Source organism: Dermacentor variabilis, chromosome 2, assembly GCF_050947875.1.
Source record: "Dermacentor variabilis isolate Ectoservices chromosome 2, ASM5094787v1, whole genome shotgun sequence".
Lineage (NCBI taxonomy): Eukaryota > Metazoa > Arthropoda > Arachnida > Ixodida > Ixodidae > Dermacentor > Dermacentor variabilis.
In genome coordinates, this window is record NC_134569.1 from 178,758,509 (window position 1) to 178,780,460 (window position 21,952).

Sequence of the window (21,952 nt, forward strand, 5' to 3'; positions counted from 1 at the left end):
ACTTTAAAATATTTGCATGCTCTCTCATTCGGTCGTTGACGCAATGCCCAGTTTGCGCAATGTAGCACTTGCCACAGCTGAGCGGAATCAAGTAAATCACTGCACTGGAACAATGTACGTAGCGTCTAACATGCTCTACTGCACACCCGTGGCTGAGATAAGCCATCTTGTTCGGGCGAAGAAGACCAGAGATACTCCATACCTGTTCGCCACTTTCTTGAGATTGTGGTTAACCCTGTGAAGGTACAGGATCACTTGTGCCTTTTTCGAGCGCTACGCTCAACTTCATCGCCCTCTTTAGGCTTTTTGTTGCCTTTCAGCTTCCGGAGCAATGTTCCCCCACTGACGTCAGCACCTAGCAAGGGTAGCCGGCTTTTCTAGCCGCTAGATCGGCTAGCCGCTCGATCTGATTTTCAAAACTCGTCTTGATCCTATGAACACACATACTTTAAGCGCAGACCCAAGGCAGGTTGTTGCAATCCCTCGTTTTACAATTTTCGAGTTGGCGGAATGGTATGGTAACAGCTATTTCTTTAGCATGATGAGTAGTACAAAGAAATATGTTCTTTTAAAAACATCATATTCAAATTTAAAAACTGCACCACATTCTCCACCGGAATCTCATGAGTAAAACATAGGCCCTTGAGTAAAACATAGGCCCAAAAAGCCTTAAAACTGCGCTGATTTCATCATTGCCAGTTTAAGAACACTGTTTGTCCAAAAGGACTGCAAAATCGTCTACATATCTAAAGACCTTTATCACGTGCGTGTTCTTAAAACAGTTGTCGAGGGTTATATCCATTTCAGAAAGAGATAGGTCACGTAGCGGAGGCGCTGCGTGAGCACTGTTGACTGTAAGTACAGTTGATTGTCAAAAAGAATAAAATTACTTTTGAGACAGCCTTCCAATAAGGCCAGAAAATTTTCTAGCCTCATTCTGTAAATGTATGGAACGTACCTTCACAGGGTTAGCCAGTCTCAAGACAGTGGCGTATAGGTATGGAGTACCTGTGGTATTCTCCGTCCCGAACAAGGTGGCTCTTCTCTGCCCCCGAATTACGGGTGGCCCTATGAACAGGTGTACAATACAGCTCGTTAAGCGTTACGTGCATTGCTCCATTGAAGTAGTTTACCTGACTCCACTCAGCTGTGGCAAGTGCTAAATTGGGCAAACTGGGCGTTGCGTCAACGACCAAATGAGAGAGCACGCAAGTATTTTAAAGAAAGATACGACTGACCGCTTAGCAAAAACAAAACTGCACGTGAACTGCTAGAGGCCTTCCATATCCATACCACTGGTCTACCCGCGTGAGTCAAACTTCTGTTAAGCTTTATGATTCGGAATTCAGATTGCTAAGCATATAAAAACTGACAACAATGCCTTCCGCTGACTGACGTCCTTTGCTTGTTTTATGCGATTGCGCATGTGCATTTTTGTGTATATACGGGATGCTCTGTTTTTTGGAATAAACGGTAGTAAGTGTAGCGCTCGTCTTTCCTTTACTTTCGCCTCTCACTGTCTTCTTTTTTTCGAGTTTTTAGCGCTAGAAAGCAACATGTTAAATAGGCACCAACTTATCCAAGAAGAATTTATCCTCGAGAACTTGCATACATAGCCGAAATAGGGCACCACAGATGCAGCAGCGTATTATGGTAGCATTTTATTTTCCGAAGTAGTTTTTGCAAATGGTTAATTAAAGTTGAACTCATTCCTGCGAAAGTCACCCATCATTCTGCTTGCACAATTAGTGAAGTAGGCTATAAGCATTGGTCTCACTTCTGTGTTGCTGGTATAGGGGCTCCTATTTTTGGGAGGGTCAATCATGATAAAAAAAATTCTGCTTACGAAATTTCGACGTGATATTCGAACCGCTGCAAGTATAAATACTTCCGAGAATGAGTATTTAATTGTGCCACAAATGACCCGGCTCCTTAGAAATCCGTTGTCAGACTCTTTAAAACTCTGCTGTTGCGTCACACGCGGAGCATCCCATTTGTTCGTCCCTTTACAGTGATTCCTGTTATTCAGTTTTATGTTGCATGGAATACCAAGGTTCTTTAATAAAGGCCAAGAATAAGGGCACGGTTTGAATGCGTATAGGATGACTAGGGTCACATGACTCGGTAAACAAGCTTACAAATTTCGCTTAGAACGAATGGTAAAGAGAAACACTAAATCATTTTAGACAGTTTAAGTATTCTCGGAGGACGCTTTCTGCACTAAATCTTGTAATAAGAGTTTAATTATAAAGATAGAAAATGAAGGTAAAAATTTAATTTTTCAAATTTTGTGCCAGGATTTGTCTGCCGGCATGCTAGGGGCACATCATGTATTCCAGAGTATTTTCTTGCATTTTGGCTGTTCCGGTTCAGTTCACTTGCTTAAAACTTGCTCAGTTCAGTTTCTGGCTCACTTATAATGCAATGTTATTAATATTTGCCAAAGTCAAGCTAATTAGACCCCTAGCTGGCTGTGCAAAATTAAAGGTGTCACGGTGAGCTGGTGCGGGAACATTATTGTGGTTTCAGCATCCATCTTTCATTCTGTCTTTTTTGGCACATGAAGCATCCTCCCTTGGTAATTATAGTTTTTGGGTATTGTGGTAGAGTAATTTACTAATGCAGCTCAAATAATTGTTTTCTGCACTGCCCTTTACAATTTTGTATGAATCATGTGGCATGAGATGACACTGCCCGAAAGTTCAGTTGCATGTCAGCAGTTTGTGATATATAATCACCAGCACTGGCCTCGGGCGCTCAGAGATGTCACATCACTGGCTCCTCATTGTAATCATTCCCTGAATATCCATAAAGAGGATCTATTATTCTTAGCAGTAAGCTCAGTCATACTGGAGTGACAAACCGTTACAGCAGAAAAGCACTACAGTAAACTCTCAGTTGTACGAACGTCGGTTTATCGAATATTTCAGAATAAGGAACTTTTCAAAAATCCTCGCCAGTTTTCTTATAGATCCTATGCAAAAATGTTTCACTTAAACGAATTTCGGAACAGTCAGTATTTCAGTTTAACGAACCCGCTCAGAGGACCAAGGCTTATTTTTACGCTATTTTTACGATCAGCAATGTAACGTCGCTGGCGCTACAGCGCCCCTGGGCCAAAGCGGCGGCGCAGAAAACGAACGGCAACGAGGCATGGCCTCCGAGATCGCCCGCACAAAAACGAGCAAGCATGTAATCTCGGTGGCCATGAACAAAGTAACAACGCCGAGCCAGTTTCAAGCCTTATAACTCTAGCTGAGGTTGTAGGGTACATTGGAAAGTTGAGAGACTTTGTGTCTCAGCAGCAAGCTGTGCCAGAAGTGTACAAAAACACTGCCTCTTTGGACAGTTTTGTTACTTTCTGTGCTTTAAAAGTACAAGTGAAGAAGAAGATTACAGATTTCTTTTCTAACTGAGAAAGGCAGCATTATTAACTGTTATGAACCTTGTACTTGTTGATATGTACAAATTCCAATTCACACATTTCTAACACTATGGATGCCATGTCATTTGCTCCACGAATTGCACTTCAAACTTTTGACTCAGTATGCCATGTCTTATGTTGGTCTAGTGAACTTTTAGTTAAGTGAACTATTTCCTTCGGTCGCTTCAAGTTCACTCAAGTGAGAGTTCACTGTATATAACTCTAAATATTTGTTTTTTAACATTTTTTATTCTGATATGCTGTCTTCTCCAAAACATGTTGAGTGCGTTGGTAATATTTCAGCACTTGTTTTACCTCAACAGTCATGGAAAGACCAGTTCACCATTGTTGACCGTATGATTATTCTTTACACAAAATTTAAGGTGGTTTTCAATGATGCCACCTTTCCACAATACTCCATAACCACCCGTTTGTCGAAGTAATTGAACAAATGCAATCTTCTGTAAAACAAACTTGCTTTGCACAGCAAATCGAATAAGCCTTCTTCAGTGCAGTGGCAGGTATATGATATTCGTAGAAAACTGTTTCATCAAGATTTACTGCATCAGAAGGTATGTTTCTTGCTCATTCTATCCAACGTAGCATTATCTGGTCCTTATGTTCCTTTCAGTTCTATTCACAGTACATACACACTAAAGATATAAGGGACAGGTAGATGTGGTGTTTACAGTGCACATACATTGAGGAAATAACTATCAGACAGAGATTGAAACAGCACAGCGCTCTTTCACTTTCATTGGGAGCACCGTCAAAATGAACTCTTCCCAATTTTGCCAAGCTTGAACTGTTGTGGTTGGTGTTATCTGTCTACATGATGCTCATATGCAATTCATAGCTCTGGTGATTTTTGTATGCGTGGAAAAGACTTGTGCAATTCCAGAATAATTTCGCTTGTTCAAAACATGGTACGGAACTTGCCACTGTTTGTTTTAAAGGCTGAATTGGATACCAAGCTATTGTGGTATTCTTTATGGTACCCTGGTGCATTAAGCTTGTACTACGCTGATAATTAGGTTGAAGCGATAGAAGTACGATTATCGAAGGTTACAAATGGCCCCCTGGTGCACACGCTGAGTTATTCTTCTGGGGACACTTATTAGTTAGCCTTATCAGGTAATACCATTAGCCTTATGGGTGCTATAATGTTTCAGTGCCTGCAGGATGGCCAGCATTAGAGTACACATTAAAATTATTGTGACAAGTCATGCAGTGGTATCGAGATTGGCCCACCAAGTGACAACCTTTAATTACACTATACCTGGGATCAGCCCAGCTTACTCAGCCAGGGAGACATCCATGCATAAGGGGAGGAGCATGGCAAAAAGAGGACGTTCGATTAATCTTTCTCACATAGATAGCTCATACATATAATCTTTCTTAACTAGGATGCTTTGTTGTTCAAAGTGAAGTTAGTTATGGGCTTAATGTCTGCACTTCGATCATATTTATGCATAACGAAAGTTGCTTTGTTCAGTGTCACTTTTTATATCGTTTCGCTTGTGACACTAAGCTCACTTGTTTTACAGCTGCTATAGGTATGGCTTGGCCTGGAGAAGAAGTGTAAGTGGACCATGCTATGTTGCTGATCTGCGACGATCTCCACATCCAAGTTGGTCCCGAAACAGTTGGGCGCCACTGTGCCTGGCTTCATTGACAAAGTGATATAATATGGTGAGCTTGTACCTCAATATCGGTATTGAAAAACATCTTAAGGAAAAAAAAACAAGGGTTGGCCTTTATGATAGATACACTCATGTTCTTTCTTTAAGGTGCTCTTTTGACACTGTTCTGCATGTACATATTTTTAGAGAATGTTAACAGTCCTTTATTTCAAACTGCCATGCAAGTTTATGCGTTAAACTAGCACTCTTCTACAAAAAAACCTTATTTAGCACACAATTCACAAGGAAGCAAAGGAGGCAACAGGACAGAGTGCTACTAACAGATCAATTTTATTACTCGCACAGTGATATTGTGCGAAGGGTGAAAGGGTGAGAATAGATCTGAATACATGCTGCTCGCACAGAAACGAAAAGGACACATCGCATAGCTAGCGTGACACTTGTTTTACAATGATAATAAGCAGTCTCATTGTCTAGTAATTCTCTGCATGGGGAGCTAGTGCTAGGTTCTACGTCATACATATAAGAAAAGCCTAAGATATCTCTCCAGCACTTTTGTCATTGTAGTTTGCCGCAATCAAGCAGGTTTAAAGCAGAGGTGCATGTTGTATCAGGTAGATAAGCCGAAATGATACGTGCCTGCGTGTAGCATCTTCGGCGCATGCTCGCCACTTGTGTGCCCTTTCCTGTACTGGGTATAAAACGAGCACGAATAAATGCTGGGGTGTCTTCGTTTGCTGAGAATTGGTCCAGGCTGTTACTCTGTCGACACTACAAACGATACATGGTGTCAGAAGTCACGCCCATAGTGCTCGCGCACGGTAAAGCAGCATGGAACTTGTGAAGCCACCAGAGCCGCTACATTTCACCGGCGAAATCAGTAAGCAATGGAAGCTTTTCAAACAAAAGTTTGAACTTTACTTGGTTGCCTCCGAGCCCGACAAGAAGCCTCGACCGGATGCCTCAAAGATTGCTTTACTGCTAACCGTGGCAGGTGACGACGCACTGGAAATTTACAACACCTTCACCTTTGGGGACGATGAGAGGCGGGAAAGTTACGCAACTGTCATAGCCAAGTTCGACACCTACTGCGCAGAACAGCTGAATGAAGTGCACGAGTGCCACCTCTTTAGGCAACGCGTCCAAGCTCAAGGTGAGACGGTTGAACAGTTTGTCAGAGAGCTCAGGAAGATGTCTCGTTCATGCAACTTTGGCACCATGGTAGAGTCGTTCATACGTGACCAAATAGTTTTTGGTACAAATGATGACAATGTAAGGCAAAAGTTGCTGCAGGTTAAGAAGTTGACCTTAGCTAAAGCGGAAGAAGTCTGCAAGGCTGCGGAAATGACTGCCGCGCAAAACGAAATCTGGTCTCGAGAACAGAGACAGCTTGACTCTGTCAAACTACGGGAGCATACGAAGCAGCAGCAGTGCGATGTACGACCTGCAATGTTCCAAGTGCCGCAGGTGTGGACGTACGCACGGTCCGCGAAGCTGCCCTGCATTTGGCAAAGTGTGCAGAAAATGCCAAGGGCAGAATCATTTTGCTGTCCGTTGCAAGGTGAATAGACAAGTTAGGGAAGTGAGGAGCACCGAAGATAGCGAAGAGGAATTTGACATCCTTGATGTATCTGTCAACAGCGTTGGAAGATCATGTGACCGTGACTGGGTGGCCAGAGCGCAAGTTGCGGACACGACAATAGACTTCAAAGTTGACACAGGATCGCAGGCCAACCTCGTGCCATTCTCTGCCTACAAAAAACTGCAGCCGAGGGTACCCTTGGCTAGAAGCTACTGTATCCTACGATCTTACAACGGAGGAGTCATCAAGCATCTCGGAGTCATGACTACCACGGTGGCCGTCGGAAGCAAGAGGGCAAAGATTAATTTCTTCATCGTGAAGAAGAACCGTCATGCCATACTTGGACTGCGAGCCAGCGAACTGCTTGGAGTTTTCTCGCGCACCGTAAACGACATCGGAATAAGCAACAGCGAGGCAGTTGTCCAAGAGTTTCAACAACTTTTTTCTGGGACTGGATGTATCAAGCGACCATACCGCATGGTTCTTCGAGAAGATGCGGTGCCAGTCGTCCAGACAGCCCGCCGTGTGCCCCTTTCCTTGAAAGAGCCTCTGCGCGAAGAACTTGCCCGCATGGTCAAAGCCGGCATTATAGCCAAGCAAGACCAGCCGACGGACTGGGTGAGTCCTCTAGTTATTGTCAGAAAAAAGGACGGAAAACTACGGTTACGCATGGACCCGAGGAAAATTAATGACAACCTCAAGAGCGAGCACTATGATATGCCGCGTCGAGAAGATATTGAATCGGATCTAGCTGGAGCACGTTTTTTTTTTTCGCGCCTTGACGCCAACTCGGGGTTTCACCAGATACCGCTGCATGATGAAACGTCAACAATTTGTACGTTGGCGACTCCCTTCGGTCGTTACCGCTTTCTGAGGCTGCCATTCGGTATAGCGTCCGCCCCAGAAGTCTTTCAAAAGGCTCTTAGCGAAATATTCGAGACACTGCCAGGAGTGCGAGTATACGTTGATGACGTCATCGTGTGGGGTGCGACAAGAAAAGAGCACGATCAGAGGTTACGAGCGGTACTAGAAGCAGCACAGAAAGCTGGTCTAACGTTTAATGCAGACAAGTGCAGCATTGGCGTGCGCAAGATTTTTTTTCTTGGCGACGTTATTGCGGCAGACGGCATACGCCCAAATCCTACCCTGGTCAGTTCTCTGTTAAGTATGCCACCGCCGACTGACTAGCAAGCAGTGCAGCGCATGCTCGGTGTCATAAACTATTTATCGAAGTTTCTGCCGTCAATTATGGACCAAAAGCAAATGCTTCGCGACTTGATAAAGAAAGACCGTATGTTTGAGCGGACGCAAAACCACGCGAAAGAATGGAAAATGATTTGTGACAGTCTGAGCAAAGATCCTGTGCTGGCGATTTTCAATCCTAAACGGATTACGAAGCTAAGATCCGATCCTTCGCAAAATGGAATAGGCTCGGCTCTCTGGCAGCTTCATGAGGGTTCTTGGAAGCCCATCGCTTATGCCTCACGAGTCTTAACCGAAGCGCAACGTAGATATTCCCAGATAGAAAAAGAGGCTATGGCTGTTGTCTTCGGGTGCGAAAAGTTTCACCATTTTGCGTACGGACGTAACGTTGTCCTCGAGACAGACCATCGACCCTTAATAGCTATCTCGGAGAAGCCGATTGGAGAAATGCCGCCCAGACTGCAGCGATTTTTTCTTCGTTTTCTTAGATACCACTACAAACTCCAATTTGTTCCAGGAAAACGCTTGGTGGTCGCTGGCATGCTGTCTCGGGCGTCCATCGAAAACCCAGAAGCAAACATCGATGATGACGTGGAAGTTCACGCGGTAAGTGTTTTGTCATCACTTGTCAGCGAAGAAACTTTTAAGCGCTTGGCAGAAGAAACTAGCAAGGACGACTACTTGAGTCAAGTCATTCATTGCTTGGAAAGCAGTCGTCCAGTCCCGGGGACACTAAAATCCTTCGAAAGTGAATTGGATGTCTTGAGTGGTGTGTTGCTTAAGGGATGCAAGGTGGTGATACCGTCAAGCATGCGCCCTGAGCTACTTCGAAGAATTCACGAAGGCCACTTGGGAATAAACAAATGCAAATCACGAGCACGTAAGCTGCTGTTTTGGCCTGGTCTCAATGCTGACATTGAAGCACACATCAAGAGGTGTGCAGTCTGTCAGAAGTATGCATATCGGCAGCAAAGTGAACCGCTCATGGACCGCCCAGTGCCTGAACGTGCATGGTACCGAGTAGGTGTTGATATTTTTCAGTGGGCCGGAAAATCTTACCTGTGTGTTTTTGACGCGTTATCCAACTTTCCGGAGGTGGAACTTCTAAGTGATACAACGACGGCCACAGTTGTGAAAAAGCTCAGCGCAGTGTTTGCACGGTATGGAATACCTATTGAAGTGTGCACAGACAATGGTCCGCAGTTTGCGAGTCATGAGTTTTCACTGTTTGCCAAGAAGTACGATTTTAAACACATTACGTCCAGCCCGCGGTTTCCTCTCTCGAATGGCCTCGCAGAAAAAGCCGTTCAAATAGTAAAGCGAATTTTAAAGAAGACGTCGGAGATGCACGATGATCTGTGGCTTGGATTACTCGCTTACAGGAGCAGTCCGCTAGAAGACGGTCAGTCACCTGGAGAGTTGCTTCAGGGCAGACGACTTCGCACAACTCTCCCAGACTTCAACGAAGCTCACAGACAGTCGGTAAAGAAACATGAACAGTACCGAACCCCAAGACGCAGTCTGGCACCGCTACAAAAAGGCCAGGTCGTCAGAGTACGAGGACACTCGTGGTCGCCGAAAGCAAACATTCTTAATGCAACTGCCCAACCAAGGTCGTACCAGGTCGTCACCGAAGACTGCATTGTTTTGCGACGCAACCGACAACATCTCATGGCTACGGCTGAGCCTTTCAGCATTGCGCCTAGTGATGACGACATACCAGACGACAGCCACGAGATCGGGTCCCCTTGCTATGTCCAACCAAACAACGAAAGTGCTCCCGCCATTACGCCACCGACACGAGAACCAAGAAGATCCCAGCGCGAATGAAAACCACAGCGGTTGAGATATGACAATTTCGTGCAAGTTCCGTGAGCTCTAAACCTTCTGAACTGCGTACGCAAACTTTAATCGGTGATGGTGCTGTGTATTCTTCTGAGCGCATTTGTTCGTTAAAATTGTTTTCCTTCCAAGAAAGGAAGATGTATCAGGTAGATAAGCCGACATGATACGTGCCTGCGTGTAGCATCTTCGGCGCATGCTTGCCACTTGTGTGCCCTTTACTGTACTGGGTATAAAACGAGCACGAATAAATACTGGGGTGTCTTCGTTTGCTGAGAACTGGTCCAGGCTGTTACTCTGTCGACACTACAAACGATACACATGTGCACCGGGACCAGTGCACTACCACTGCTTACTTACCCACGCATCAAGTTTGCTTGGTCATGCTGCCAGTCATTTATACATTGGCTGGTTTAGCCGATGTAGCATATACTGCACGAAATGATATGTGATAGACACTGCACCTGTGTAGTGTATGCGCTTTGTTGCATGCTTTTTTTCGCAGATAGTGATGCAGGCCTTTTCATTATTTACATGCCTACACAACAAACGAAGCGTTATCTGTGCTTGGAAAGATTTGTAGGAAAATCCAGCATGATGCAACTGTTCTCAGCAGGAAAGAAACATGATTCGTTGGTTTTTGTTCACTGGTGTGATGGGTTTTGGAACCCATGCAGCTTCCTTGTTCACACTAAGGCAGACAAGCTTGTAGGCTGTGTTTCTGCAATTTGTACAGCACATTAACAGCACTGGTGTGGGCCTCATCTGTGGGCTGCGTGACGGTATCTTCTACGGCACAGATGACTTGAGTTGGGCGAGGCACCAGTGTTGATGTTTGTTTCCTTGTGAAAAACAGCAGTCCTAGGTTTAGAGTAGTTGTAGGAAGACAAGCTAAACATAATTTCCATGGTTTGAGTGGGCTCATTTCTCTTGGGGCGTCTAGCTTATTTTCTTGCAACTCTGCAGAGGTGCTTCCCCAGAGTCGGCGTGAAAATGGCATAGAATTGTGCATTCGGGAACTCCTGAACACTGATTTGTTGTAGTTAGTGCTTTGCGAAAATGCACAGTCTACCAATTGGTAGAAAGTGCATTCTTCAGCCACTGATGAATGCTGACCACTGCTGTTGTTGAAGGGTAGGTGGCGCTTACAGGTAGCTATTCTAGATATTAGTGAAACGAACTGGCCCATCTTGCTCACGTCTTATCCATAGTTTTGTGGGAGTCAGTGAAAGATTTAGAAAATTGATCTCACTGGTAACATGATAGTCGCTTGGTCAATGACCACAACCTTATGATCATGTTACTAGGCTAGCTGAATGTTAGTCAAACCTACAGAACTTATAGGTAAGACGTGCTGAGCGAGGTCGACTGGTTTGTGTTAGTGGCGACCAGAATAGCCACCTGTATGTGCCACCTTTCCTTCAACCAAACTAGCAAAGCAAAAAACTTTTTACCGAGTAGTCTGTGCTTGAAGACGTTGGCAGTGTCAGTGTTGGGCCTAAAGATAATTTGGCCAGCCAGGAAGAAATTACTTAAATCAGGAGTTCAAGAATTCTGACAGAAAATCAAGGGCTTGAAAACTGTCGCATTCTTCACACCGCGTCAACCAGACCAGGCCATTGTTCACGTCTTTCAGGTGATACAGCTCCATATCAACTTCGCGGCAAAGCTAAGGCACTACCTGTACGAACAGTCCCAAGCAAGCTATACGTATTAAAATGAAAAGAGCACATTCAAACCAAGAAGTTATCTCCAGCTTGTCTTCTGCAAGCTCACTAAATCTGAAACTGCCATATTGTACAAAGGCGTGACTTTAACACTGCAGAATGCTTCACCCGATCCTGGCAAAAGTAACCTGCACCGTAGAACATGCCATCAGTCAGCTCCTTTCTGAAGGAAGAAAAAAGGCCCACGAGCTTGCCTGTCATGGTGTATTCCAGGAATCTGTCTCTGCTCCGGAATCTGAGTTTTTTGCCTTGGCTTGGTCTGTGGCCACAATTTCATCCTTATGAAACAATGCATTAACAGGTTCAAACTCTGGTTAATGTTTTAATCTGCATGATTTTGCGGACAAAAACTAATGAAAGGAGACCCACAGTGACTAGTCAACCTGTACAGGGGCCTGTATTATCAAGAAGTTTGAAACCCGTTTGCATAGGCTAATGATCACAAGGCACACTTGTGCTGTTGCTTGAAACAATTCAATGGACTTCTTCAAAGAATGGGATAAATCTTTTTAGCTGTTTTCAGCACCGTGGATGTACACTGCCCTTATAATTTTGGGTAAAAGTAAAGGTAGAGCAGAATAGGCCATTGAAAACTAGTGGCAGTAATCTTGACTTTAGTAGATCATTGCTCAGAACATCTGACAATTTCTTGTTTTGGAAAGTATGAAATTATGGTAAATCTAGCTGCTGTCAGTTTATTTTCAATAAACACTTTATCGTATAAATATAGTATTTGTATAAAAAAAATTCAATCCTTGAGTTTTACATGCTAAAATGACAATATCATTACGAGGCATGCTGTAGCGAGGACTCTGTACTATACATTAAACTCTTCTTAACTCAAACCCTGATATCTCGAAATATTAGTCAAGTCAATTTTTTTTTTCCTGGCTCGGTGTTAACTCTATGTATATTTCATTTCTTATCCCAAAATGCTCTGGTGCTGTGCTCCCGATATCTCGAAATCTTGACTTCGAAAATGTAGGAAAAAAAGTCATCATCCAAAGGTTTCCATACTTTGTGCGCAACTGTGATGTTGCCAAAAAGTGGTAAGATAGCAAGTTTGTAGAAAATTTGACTTCATTCTACGCCACTCTTACCTACTGTTCACGTACGGCTGCGATATCATTGACAATCTTGGCGGAGTGTTCCTCTGACCCCTTAAAGAGTGCGATGAGCACAAGAAGGCACACGTAACCACCACAATATGCAAGCTACCATGTGCGCTGCGAGTTGTCAGCTTGCTGTGCTCTATGCGGACTAGTGCACTACGCCACGCTTCGCGCTGCGCCAAATGTTTGGTATGCTATAGGCATCTTCTTTGTTAACGAGTTCCGGGCAGCAGTTTTGTTACAGTGCCTTTTCCGATGCCACTTCTAATCGCACTTCGTCAGTGGTCATAGTGATCTCCATCCACGTTATCAGTACGGGATAAGCCAGCCATAAACTGTGGAAGAAAGAGTGGCACATAATCAAGCGGAAGGCATGGCTACAAAATCTCGGCCCTTGGGCAGTATAGCCAGTTGATTACTTTTTTTGTCATACGAGCAGTTTCACGATATTTTGTGTGACTAGGCTTTGGACGTGTCAATACCTATGTGCAACAGCGTTTGCTATAATATGTGCAAGAATTGTTCTTGCCCGTAGATGCCCAACATGTCAGGTGCCAAATTGTACAATAAGCCAACCAAAAACAATGGAAGAAAGAGTGGCACATAATCAAGCGGAAGGCATACTTACAATATCTCGGCCTTTGGGAAGTATTGCCAGTTGATTACTTTTTTTGTCATACGAGCAGTTTCGCAATATTTTGTGTCACTAGGCTTCGGACGTGTCATTACCTATGTGGAACAGTGTTTGCTATGATCTGTGCAAGAATTGCTGTTGCCCGTAGATGCCCAACATGTAGGGTGCCAAATTGTACAATACCTTGCAAAATTGATCTACCAAAAAATACCGCTTCTGCTATATTTTGCTTTTGCAAGAAAATTAGCGGCTGCTGGCACCTACCTTGAAAGGCTTTATATGGTCTTCGCATGGCCAGGGCCTTCTACTTTTGTCAGTTTGCTTATTTCGAAATTAACCCCGGTTTTTATAACTTCAACTTCGCGGGATCCCTAGTCTTCTTTAACGTGCACCCAATAGACTTTACATAGGGGTTTTTGCATTTCCCTACCATCGAAATGCAGCCATTGTGGCCGAGATTCGATCCCACGCCCTCTGCCTGAGCAGCGCAATGTCAAAGCCAGTACACTACGGTATTTACTTTGCTGGCAGAAAGGATTAGTTTCTGAATAATTTATTATCTCTACCTGTCGGTGTTGTTTTTAAAGGTATTTCATGCTTTTATTCTGCTGCCTGAGTACTAGTAATTATTGCCAATCAAATGATGTCTCTATCTTTTTCCTATAACACTTGTTTCAATAGCCCGCTAATTATGACAGCTTATTCTCCCACAGTAATCCACGTTCCCTTGAAACATAAGCATTCCATGAAACCACACATTTTTCAACAAGGTTTGTTCATTATCTTCTATGTTCGGAATGCTGAACCTTTCTTATCTGTGGGAACATAAAGAAATCTGCCTGTGTTAACCTGTTGCATGGGTGAAGATAAATTATTGGCTTTGCTTTTTCAGGTGCCCTGTTCGCTTTCACACAAGCAACACAATTCAGCGGTCTTCTCTCTGCAGACTGGGTGCATCGAAATACCATTAGAAGGTCCAATAAACAGTGCTTGTGACATTTATGACATGCTTTTGCTTAAGCCAAAGGACTTCAGGCCTAATGAAAGCTCAAGTGGGTGTACAGAAATACCTACCTAAAGTATACTTATCTTTTTCAGTTACAAGTACATGCCAGACATTTTCACCCCAAAGTTACTCTTTACTGTCGATTTGTGAACAACAAACCATCACAGCAAAAAAGCACTGCAGTAAGACGAGTACAAGTAATCAAACATGTACTAAACTTGCAGGAATTACATTTGCATACTTGTAGTAAATATGAAAATGAAGTACAGTCTTCTTCAGGGTGCATTTTCTTGTAGGTAATACATAGAGAGCGTACTTGTGGGTAATGCAAAACTCGTTCATGATGTATCACATCAGTGTTGGTAGTACTAATCAATTTATACCGAAAGTTCTGTTCATCTTCGTATCAAGCAATGTAACAGGCAAACCTACATGTGAAAGTGGCATTCTTGTTGCAAACATATTGCGGACCTACTTGTTTTCAATGCTGATCGCAAATACACATGTGTACAAAATATGTTTAAAGAGTAAATTATATTAAGCAACATCAATCCATTCTGAAAGGACCTGGTATGAATGTAGCAAAAGATAGGTCTGAAAAGGGGCAAACAGGTCTGGCTTAGATAGAGCAGGATTAAACTGGTCAGGATTAAACTGGACTAAGCAGGATATAAACGGATTAGGATTAAACAGGATTTAAACGGGTCAGGTTTAAACAGGATATAAATGGGTCAGGTTTATACAGGATTAAACAGGATTTAACGGGTCAGGATTGAACAGAATCAAACGGGGTCCCGTTCCATAACCCTATAGGATGAAACCTGTTGGAAAACAAATAGGATTTTCTAGTAGGGAGGGAAAGAAAAAAGCTGACACGTGAAATTATAGAAGCAGCTGAAATTTCAAAGCGGAAGGAAAAGTGCATCAGTTTCCGATCGGTTGCCTTAACTGACACAGCAAAAAGGTTTTCATGGATCTGAAAGCGGCAATGTCAGATGGTATGTTCCACTCGCTTTCTGCCACGTCTTTTGTGTGCAGTGTGAAGGCTTGTGAGGTATGATGCTTCGTGCAGCGTGTTGGCTGCTCGCTCGTATGAGTTAAAAAATATGTCATTCTCTTCGCTGAAGTGCTTCGTGCATGCATTGGAACACGTGTTTATACACGCTTATGCAGAAATAAACCAATAGTTGCAGCACAGCGCTCGTGTTTGTCCACCGTGTTACGTCTTCGTATTGAAGTTTGCTGCCATATTTCGTTATGATAAACGAACTAGCCCAGCAGTATGTTCTAAGCATGCGAAGGCAGGTTGAAGCACATGTGCGGACTCTATAAATAATAAAGAGCTCGAAAACAGGACTTAAAAAGCAGATGTGCGTATAGCCAAGACGCGAAAGGAGTACATAGCAGAAGAAAAAAATAAACAAAACCAATTAGGTTCGTTTCCTAGCAGCTAACAAAGTACTATGTTAGTTTTGTCAAGGTACTTCAAGTTTTTATTTGCCACTGCACCGCGTCCAGCCGCATCTGAGGCAAGGGAACTAGTCGAGCATTTAATGCAATCTTGTGCTTCCGGCTAGCTCGTTCACATGGGGACGAAACAAATCCATCTGCCTGTCTTGAGTGAATGACAATTTTTCGGCGCGAAATTCTTACCCCGCTACCCTGAAGCAAGTACACCAATTCACATTTCTCCAAACGTGCTGCTGCTTCCCAAGTTGTGTGCATTCATGTGTTTGCCCCGAAACTGCAATTCCAGTTCTGCTTTTGAGACCGTGTTCACCCGTTTGACATGTTTGGCGATAAGAGATCTGACGCCAGTTTATTTTCCACACTGATTACATTTTTTTGAATACTGAGTTGTTGCAGGAGTATCTTCAGCCACTTACGCGGCACATCATGGGTAGGATGGCAGTCTCAGTGTTGTTATAAGTTCTTGCCATGTCATATGTAGTAGCTGAAACACCCACAGCAGCCGGGGATACGGCTGCTGTCCTTGAGTCAATGGCATCCTGTACTAGGATTTGCATGGTCCTCGCTTTAAAGAAAGAAGCTAGCCAATTCGTAAGGTCCTCGCTTTTGATGGCGGTGCTTAAGGGGCTTAGCTGCAGCCTTACTAGCCGCTGTGTCCGGAGGTTGACTTTTTCCTGCCTCTCTTGGGGATGCAGCACTGGGTAGTTCACAATAAAGTTTCTTATTTTTGAGGCAACAACTCAATTAAAGTTTTTACCTTCTGCATCAGCGATGCACGCACAAGCAAGCTGTTTCCTGCTGGGTATCACGGAAGAGTTTTTCAGTATATTTCTATTTATTTAGCATGGAGCATAGTTTAGTGCTCGTAGTATGAAGTATGTGATAGCACATTTAGTACATACATAGCTTCATAAATCTCTAGCAAAATCTGAGCAGTGCTCGCTAACTGTGACTCACTGTACTTTCTCTTAATCATGTGGTCATCAGTGGGCTAGTCGAATGACCTGTAGAATGACCAGCAAATATGAAAAAAAAGTTCGCAGTTCCGCTTGATAGGCGAAGCACCGATTGCGATACCAAATTAGTAGATAGCTGTAAGAAGTAAGGATAATAGTTTTATCGTCCGTATAAGCTTGTAAATGTTCACATACTAACTAAATTAACAATCATAGAATGTGTAAGCGTCAGTCGACGAACTAGCCCGTCAACGTGTTTTAGCTAAATTACCCAGCGCGGTGTCACGCGCGTACAGGTAAAGATGAATACATCTCCCTCGATGAGCGCGGAAATTTGCTGGGAAAATTCTGGAGTTTGGAATCGCGGCCGCAGCCGCCAGTCAATTGACCTCCGTGTACCTGTCGCTTCACAGCGAACGAAACGTTCAAAGAAGAACGCATACGAGGCTACCGGCACTCCGCGCATTCCGCAAATATCGCAGATCGCTTTGAAGATGAGACCCGCGCGGGCGCCCACTTTGGCCACGTCGCCGATCGCTTTCAAGACACACGAGCGCCGGCAACGCGTCCACACGGCGTCTTCCAAAGGCGTCTACTACGGCGTCCGCGATTCGCTTGCCCACTCCGTAGTAGACGCCGTGGTTGTTTCCACTGTGTAGGGAGCGGCGGGCGAGGAGGATATCGGGGCACCCTAGTAGCCGCCAGAGAAGAACGCCTCTCCTCCCCGACCTGATCTCCCTGCCTCGCGCGCCACAGGAGAGGGCACGCATCCGGGCCGAGTTCATCGCTCGCGGACGCGAGATTGAACCGCTTTCGCCGGCTCACCCTCACACGCTTTATCTCATACGGAACGTCATGACGACGGCGACGGCAGAAATGCGCCTGGAGTGTCCATATGATTGCTGTCGCAATAATAAAGGGAGCGCCACTCAACTGAGCTGTACAAGCTTCCACGTCTCTTTGCTGCTAGCGCTTGTCTTTGTACACAGCACGGCACACGCAGAACGTGATCCTTACGTGTGATGACCGGTGACCTCACAGCATATTTCAAGCCTGAGGTAAGAGAGAGAAGCGAATGCAATTTTCAGCTGAAGACATCAATTTTTAGAGCAGAATAACAGGACAACGCGCAGCACTGGAGGCAGAAGAGATTCTTTCTTTCGCTGCGGGTTTTATTGTCCCGCTTATACTTTGACAAACGCGTGTTATAGATTGCCTGTAAACCCAAACTCACGTTTCGCTCATTTTCTTCAGTTCTAGCAAACTTCTACGAGGGTAAAATTCTCTAGGATCCGATAAAAATATTCAATGAACAAAAAGGAACGAGGCATATTCCATACTGTTCCGGAAAGGTTGTCGCGATAAGTAGGCTTCAGATCCTGGGCGAGACGCTGCTGAAGTTCACACACGCTCAAATCAACCCCCGCCGCCCTCCCCTCTAGAACAAATAGCCGCCTCGGTGCGAGCTGTTTGAAAATACGCACTACATCAAACCGGCTTCTTGGGATATAAATGCTTAGTGATCAGCCTGCCACTGAATTTATTGCTTGTGTTTCAAGTACTGTTCAAATACACATCGTTGCCTATACGGTCCATCCCTAATGAGTACGCTCCTCTTTGCCGTTTTCCTGGCTTTCGGTGAACAAGCAGCAATGCAACGTACGTTTTTGCGTTTGTTCGAGAAAGAAGGTAAATGCCCACGTACTCCATGTATACTAAGTCGTGTAGTTGTCGCTTACCATTGTTGATGCCCAGGTATGACGTTTCAATGCTGATGAAGTCAGGCAGCACATCTTCGTATGACCAGCCATCCGCGCCATATTCAGATGCCCATCTATCAAAGTCTTTTCGATTTCCTCGAGCATAGATCATGTGGTTAATGGAACTCGAGCCACCGAGCACCTTGCCACGCGGGAATCTGTTAACCTGCAAAAAGAATTTTAGCAGACTGTAAATGCGCAGCAGTGGTGTGCAGTTTCTTGTTTGAATGCAGCAAGATCTTATGTGACCGCATTTGTTTTTGAGATCTACCTTAAGACAGACTACGCGGCTTCGCTTACTTGTCACTGGGGCGCAATTATGCTGCTGTCTGGCTAGTGCGCGTTGGCGGGCTAGTTCGTTGGGATTCATAACACAGTGCAGCGTGACAGGACGACGACAGATATTTTTGACACACACACACACAACCAGCTCGTGGTTGTTGTTCACGTTGTTGCCTCAGAAATAGGCTACACAGTTGCCAGATTCTACCAAATTCGTGTTTGCCATTGTGATGCTGGCGTACCGTAGCATGACTTTGTTTACCTAGCTGCAAGATTATTGGCAATATTGGCTTCAATTTAAGCAATTAGGGCAATATTGCCTTTGCTCGGAGATACTCTGATAAGTCTTTTCATTCTGCCTCATTAGATCCTTAGCCTTGAATATTCAATGAACACCTCAATTATCATAAATACATGGCAATTGCCAATGAGAAAACTGTAGAGCAACATGATAAACTCCCTACACAGCTTTCCGCTTGTGAATACGTGCCACATAAAAGTGTTTTTGCAAGCACGAAATAAGCCCGCGAATACACGCAATATTATTACAATTTATTTGTAATAGCTAAGAAGTTGAATAATTGTTTTGCGACTAAATAACTACCTCCTCCGCCTCCGTTCGCGAGCGCGTCCAAGGCGACGCCTCGAGCTCGCTTCTTCCTGACGCCGCCCCGGGTGCGGGAGCCGCCGGGGACCTTCTCCCTCGGCGTCGCCGCCGCTGGGAGGCGGCTCTCAAAATTTCAGAGTTGGCAGACCAGCTCTGGGCCGTCCGGCAAGCCGAAGGTGCCGCCCGAGTTCAAGGACTTCGAGCCACCACCTGACGCCACCACAACAAACACTGCCGGACCATTCTTTCATAAGGTTGCTCCTTCTAGTGGAATCCAAAAATTAATATTCCTATCTCCAAGCGACGGCAAGCACTACATTGGTTCGGTCTACTACGTAGAATTTGCATACTTTGAATGTTCGGCTCCCGTTAAGTGAAACACTACATATTTCATCAGCCTTGTTACGCCCACTGCAGCGCAAAGGCCTCTCCCATACTTCTCCAACTACCTCTATACGATGTTGTGGCCAAATACTGCACCAGGGTGGCAAATCCTGCTCTGATGAGGGAGTTCGTTACCGGTTCTGGTTACCGGGATTAGGCCGCACTGCAGGCCTCTTCATGCAATTTTATCAACACGCAGATTTTTTTTAATCCGCTGGAAAATTGCGCGGCACCGTTATGCGAACCACGGTCCTCTTCCACGCGAGCCGGATGCTCTACCTCTATGCCACAGCTGCACCAAATATATATATATATATATATATATATATATATATATATATATATATATATATATATATATATATATATTCTGAGACAATGTTAGGTCGTGACACTATTCCCTCCGGCGAGAGCCCAACGACACAGGTCTAAAACGGTGCTGATGAGTACAAACCGATGAGGAGACGAAGCGTATGAACGATGCACACACTGATTTTCCCCAGCTGCACCGCGACTTACGCAGGAAGGGAACGCCGAACGAATCTTTGAGACGGAAACGTAAATGAACTCCGAACCATCGAAGGTCCGAAGGAACCTCGACGAGAGTAACCCGATATCTCACTGTGGATGTTTATTCAGGAATAATATAAAGTCCAAGGAAGCGTGAGTCGAACCTGTCACAAAATCCGGTTGTACGAATGGGCGTCCAAAGGTCCAAAGGAACACTTCTTCTTCAGGACGGACGGAGACGTGTCCCCGAGAGATGTAAGGTGGCTTGCGATCTAGCTGACTGACTTCAGTGTTGAGGCGAACACGTTGCGGACATGCAAGTATCGAGAAGAACTGTTACGGTATACTGGCCGAGGCGTTCGTTGGGGCAATTAAGAAAACGACATCGATGTCGAATGGCGGCGAACGGCCTTAAACAAGGTAGAAAGGTAGAATATGCCGTGGTTTTTTATGTAGCGTTGTTGTGGTCAAACGTCACAAAAGGTAAAAGTTTGTGACAGTTGTATTTCTGGCCGATATCAATTCATATCTGTTAGTGTGCGATGAAATTAAAGAAGAATATGTGGTTTTACGTGCCAAAAGCACGATATGCTTGTGGGGCATGCCGTACTAGGGGACTCCGGAAATTTGGACCAACTGGGGACCTTAAATATGCACCTAAATTTAAGTAAACGAGTTTTTTCGCATTTCGCTACCCATAGAAAAGCGGCCGCCATGGCCGGGATACGATCTTCTGACCTCGTGCTCAGCAGCCCAAGACCATAGACACTGAGCAGCCACGGCGGGTAGGCATGAAATCGCTCTGGCAAGCCATTTGTTTAAAGGTGGCAAGCGGATGTCGTCTTATGAACTGTGCCATAAGCTCTGTTTACGTCTTCGATCATTGTTGATAAGGAAGTCTTGCCGCAATGACTCATCAGTACACGAGGTGTACCATGACGCAGCACAAACGGCATCGAGAAATAAGGCGGCAACGTCTGAGGCCGAACCAGAGAAGAGCGGTCGATGCATACCGTGTGAGGTAGCCGACAGCTGTCACGATCCATCGACGACCTGCTGGCGTTATGGGCACCGCTCTGACCAGCTCTATCCCAACGATGGCAAAATGAGTCCCGTTACATGGGATGGGCAGTGAAGGGCCAGCATGGAGGCGAAATCGATTGGTCGTTTCCTACGGTTACACTGGACACATAGGCGACATAGTTGGCCACATAGGTTTACATGATCGGCAAGGAAGAATGGCTCCTAACGCGTTATGCGTTTCATGGCAACTCAAGTGACCAGTGTTGGATCTGAAGGACAATCCCAATTGCTGTCCCCCAGATTTTGGACCTTGCCTTTGGGTGCGGGAATGGGCTGAGGTTGAGAAGGACTTTGAGATGAAAAGTGGAGCTTTATTTACATTATTTACAGTAAAAGTACAAAGAAATTAACAGTCATAAGGTCATTTTGGGCCGGCAGCAAAACGGACGCTGCGGCCCGTGGCAAGAAGCTCGAAAGAGATGAATGAAGGAATGCTCTCTTGCTGCTCCCGGTCTCTGGCTTTTAAACCCTTCGGTGTATCGCAGTCACGTCACGTTCAGCCAATCGGTGAGCCCGCTCAGGTTGCGTAATTTTCGGCCAATGGTAGGCGCCCGTGCGAGTGCAAGTCACATTTGGCTCAGAGGGTCGCTCCATTGGCTCCACTTTTCTGAGGGCTTACTTCTCTGTGGTATTGCCTTCCTGGTCTGCAACTGCCGTCAGAAAGGCGGATGGGAGGGTTGCTGCCAGGGCTTCACGGTACATTGCAGCCGTCTTGCCTCGTGGCTTG

General features: G+C 44.9%; 1 protein-coding gene across 1 annotated transcript in view; it reads right to left on the reverse strand.

Moving 5' to 3' along the window:
- The window catches only part of LOC142570573 (glucose dehydrogenase [FAD, quinone]-like), a 126,637-nt gene that overhangs the window by 65,435 nt on the left and 39,250 nt on the right, over window positions 1-21,952 (reverse strand). The window contains exon 3 of the mRNA XM_075678945.1: window positions 18,339-18,525. Within this exon, the coding sequence (XP_075535060.1) occupies window positions 18,339-18,525 (187 nt within the window). The remainder of the gene's footprint in view (window positions 1-18,338; window positions 18,526-21,952) is intronic.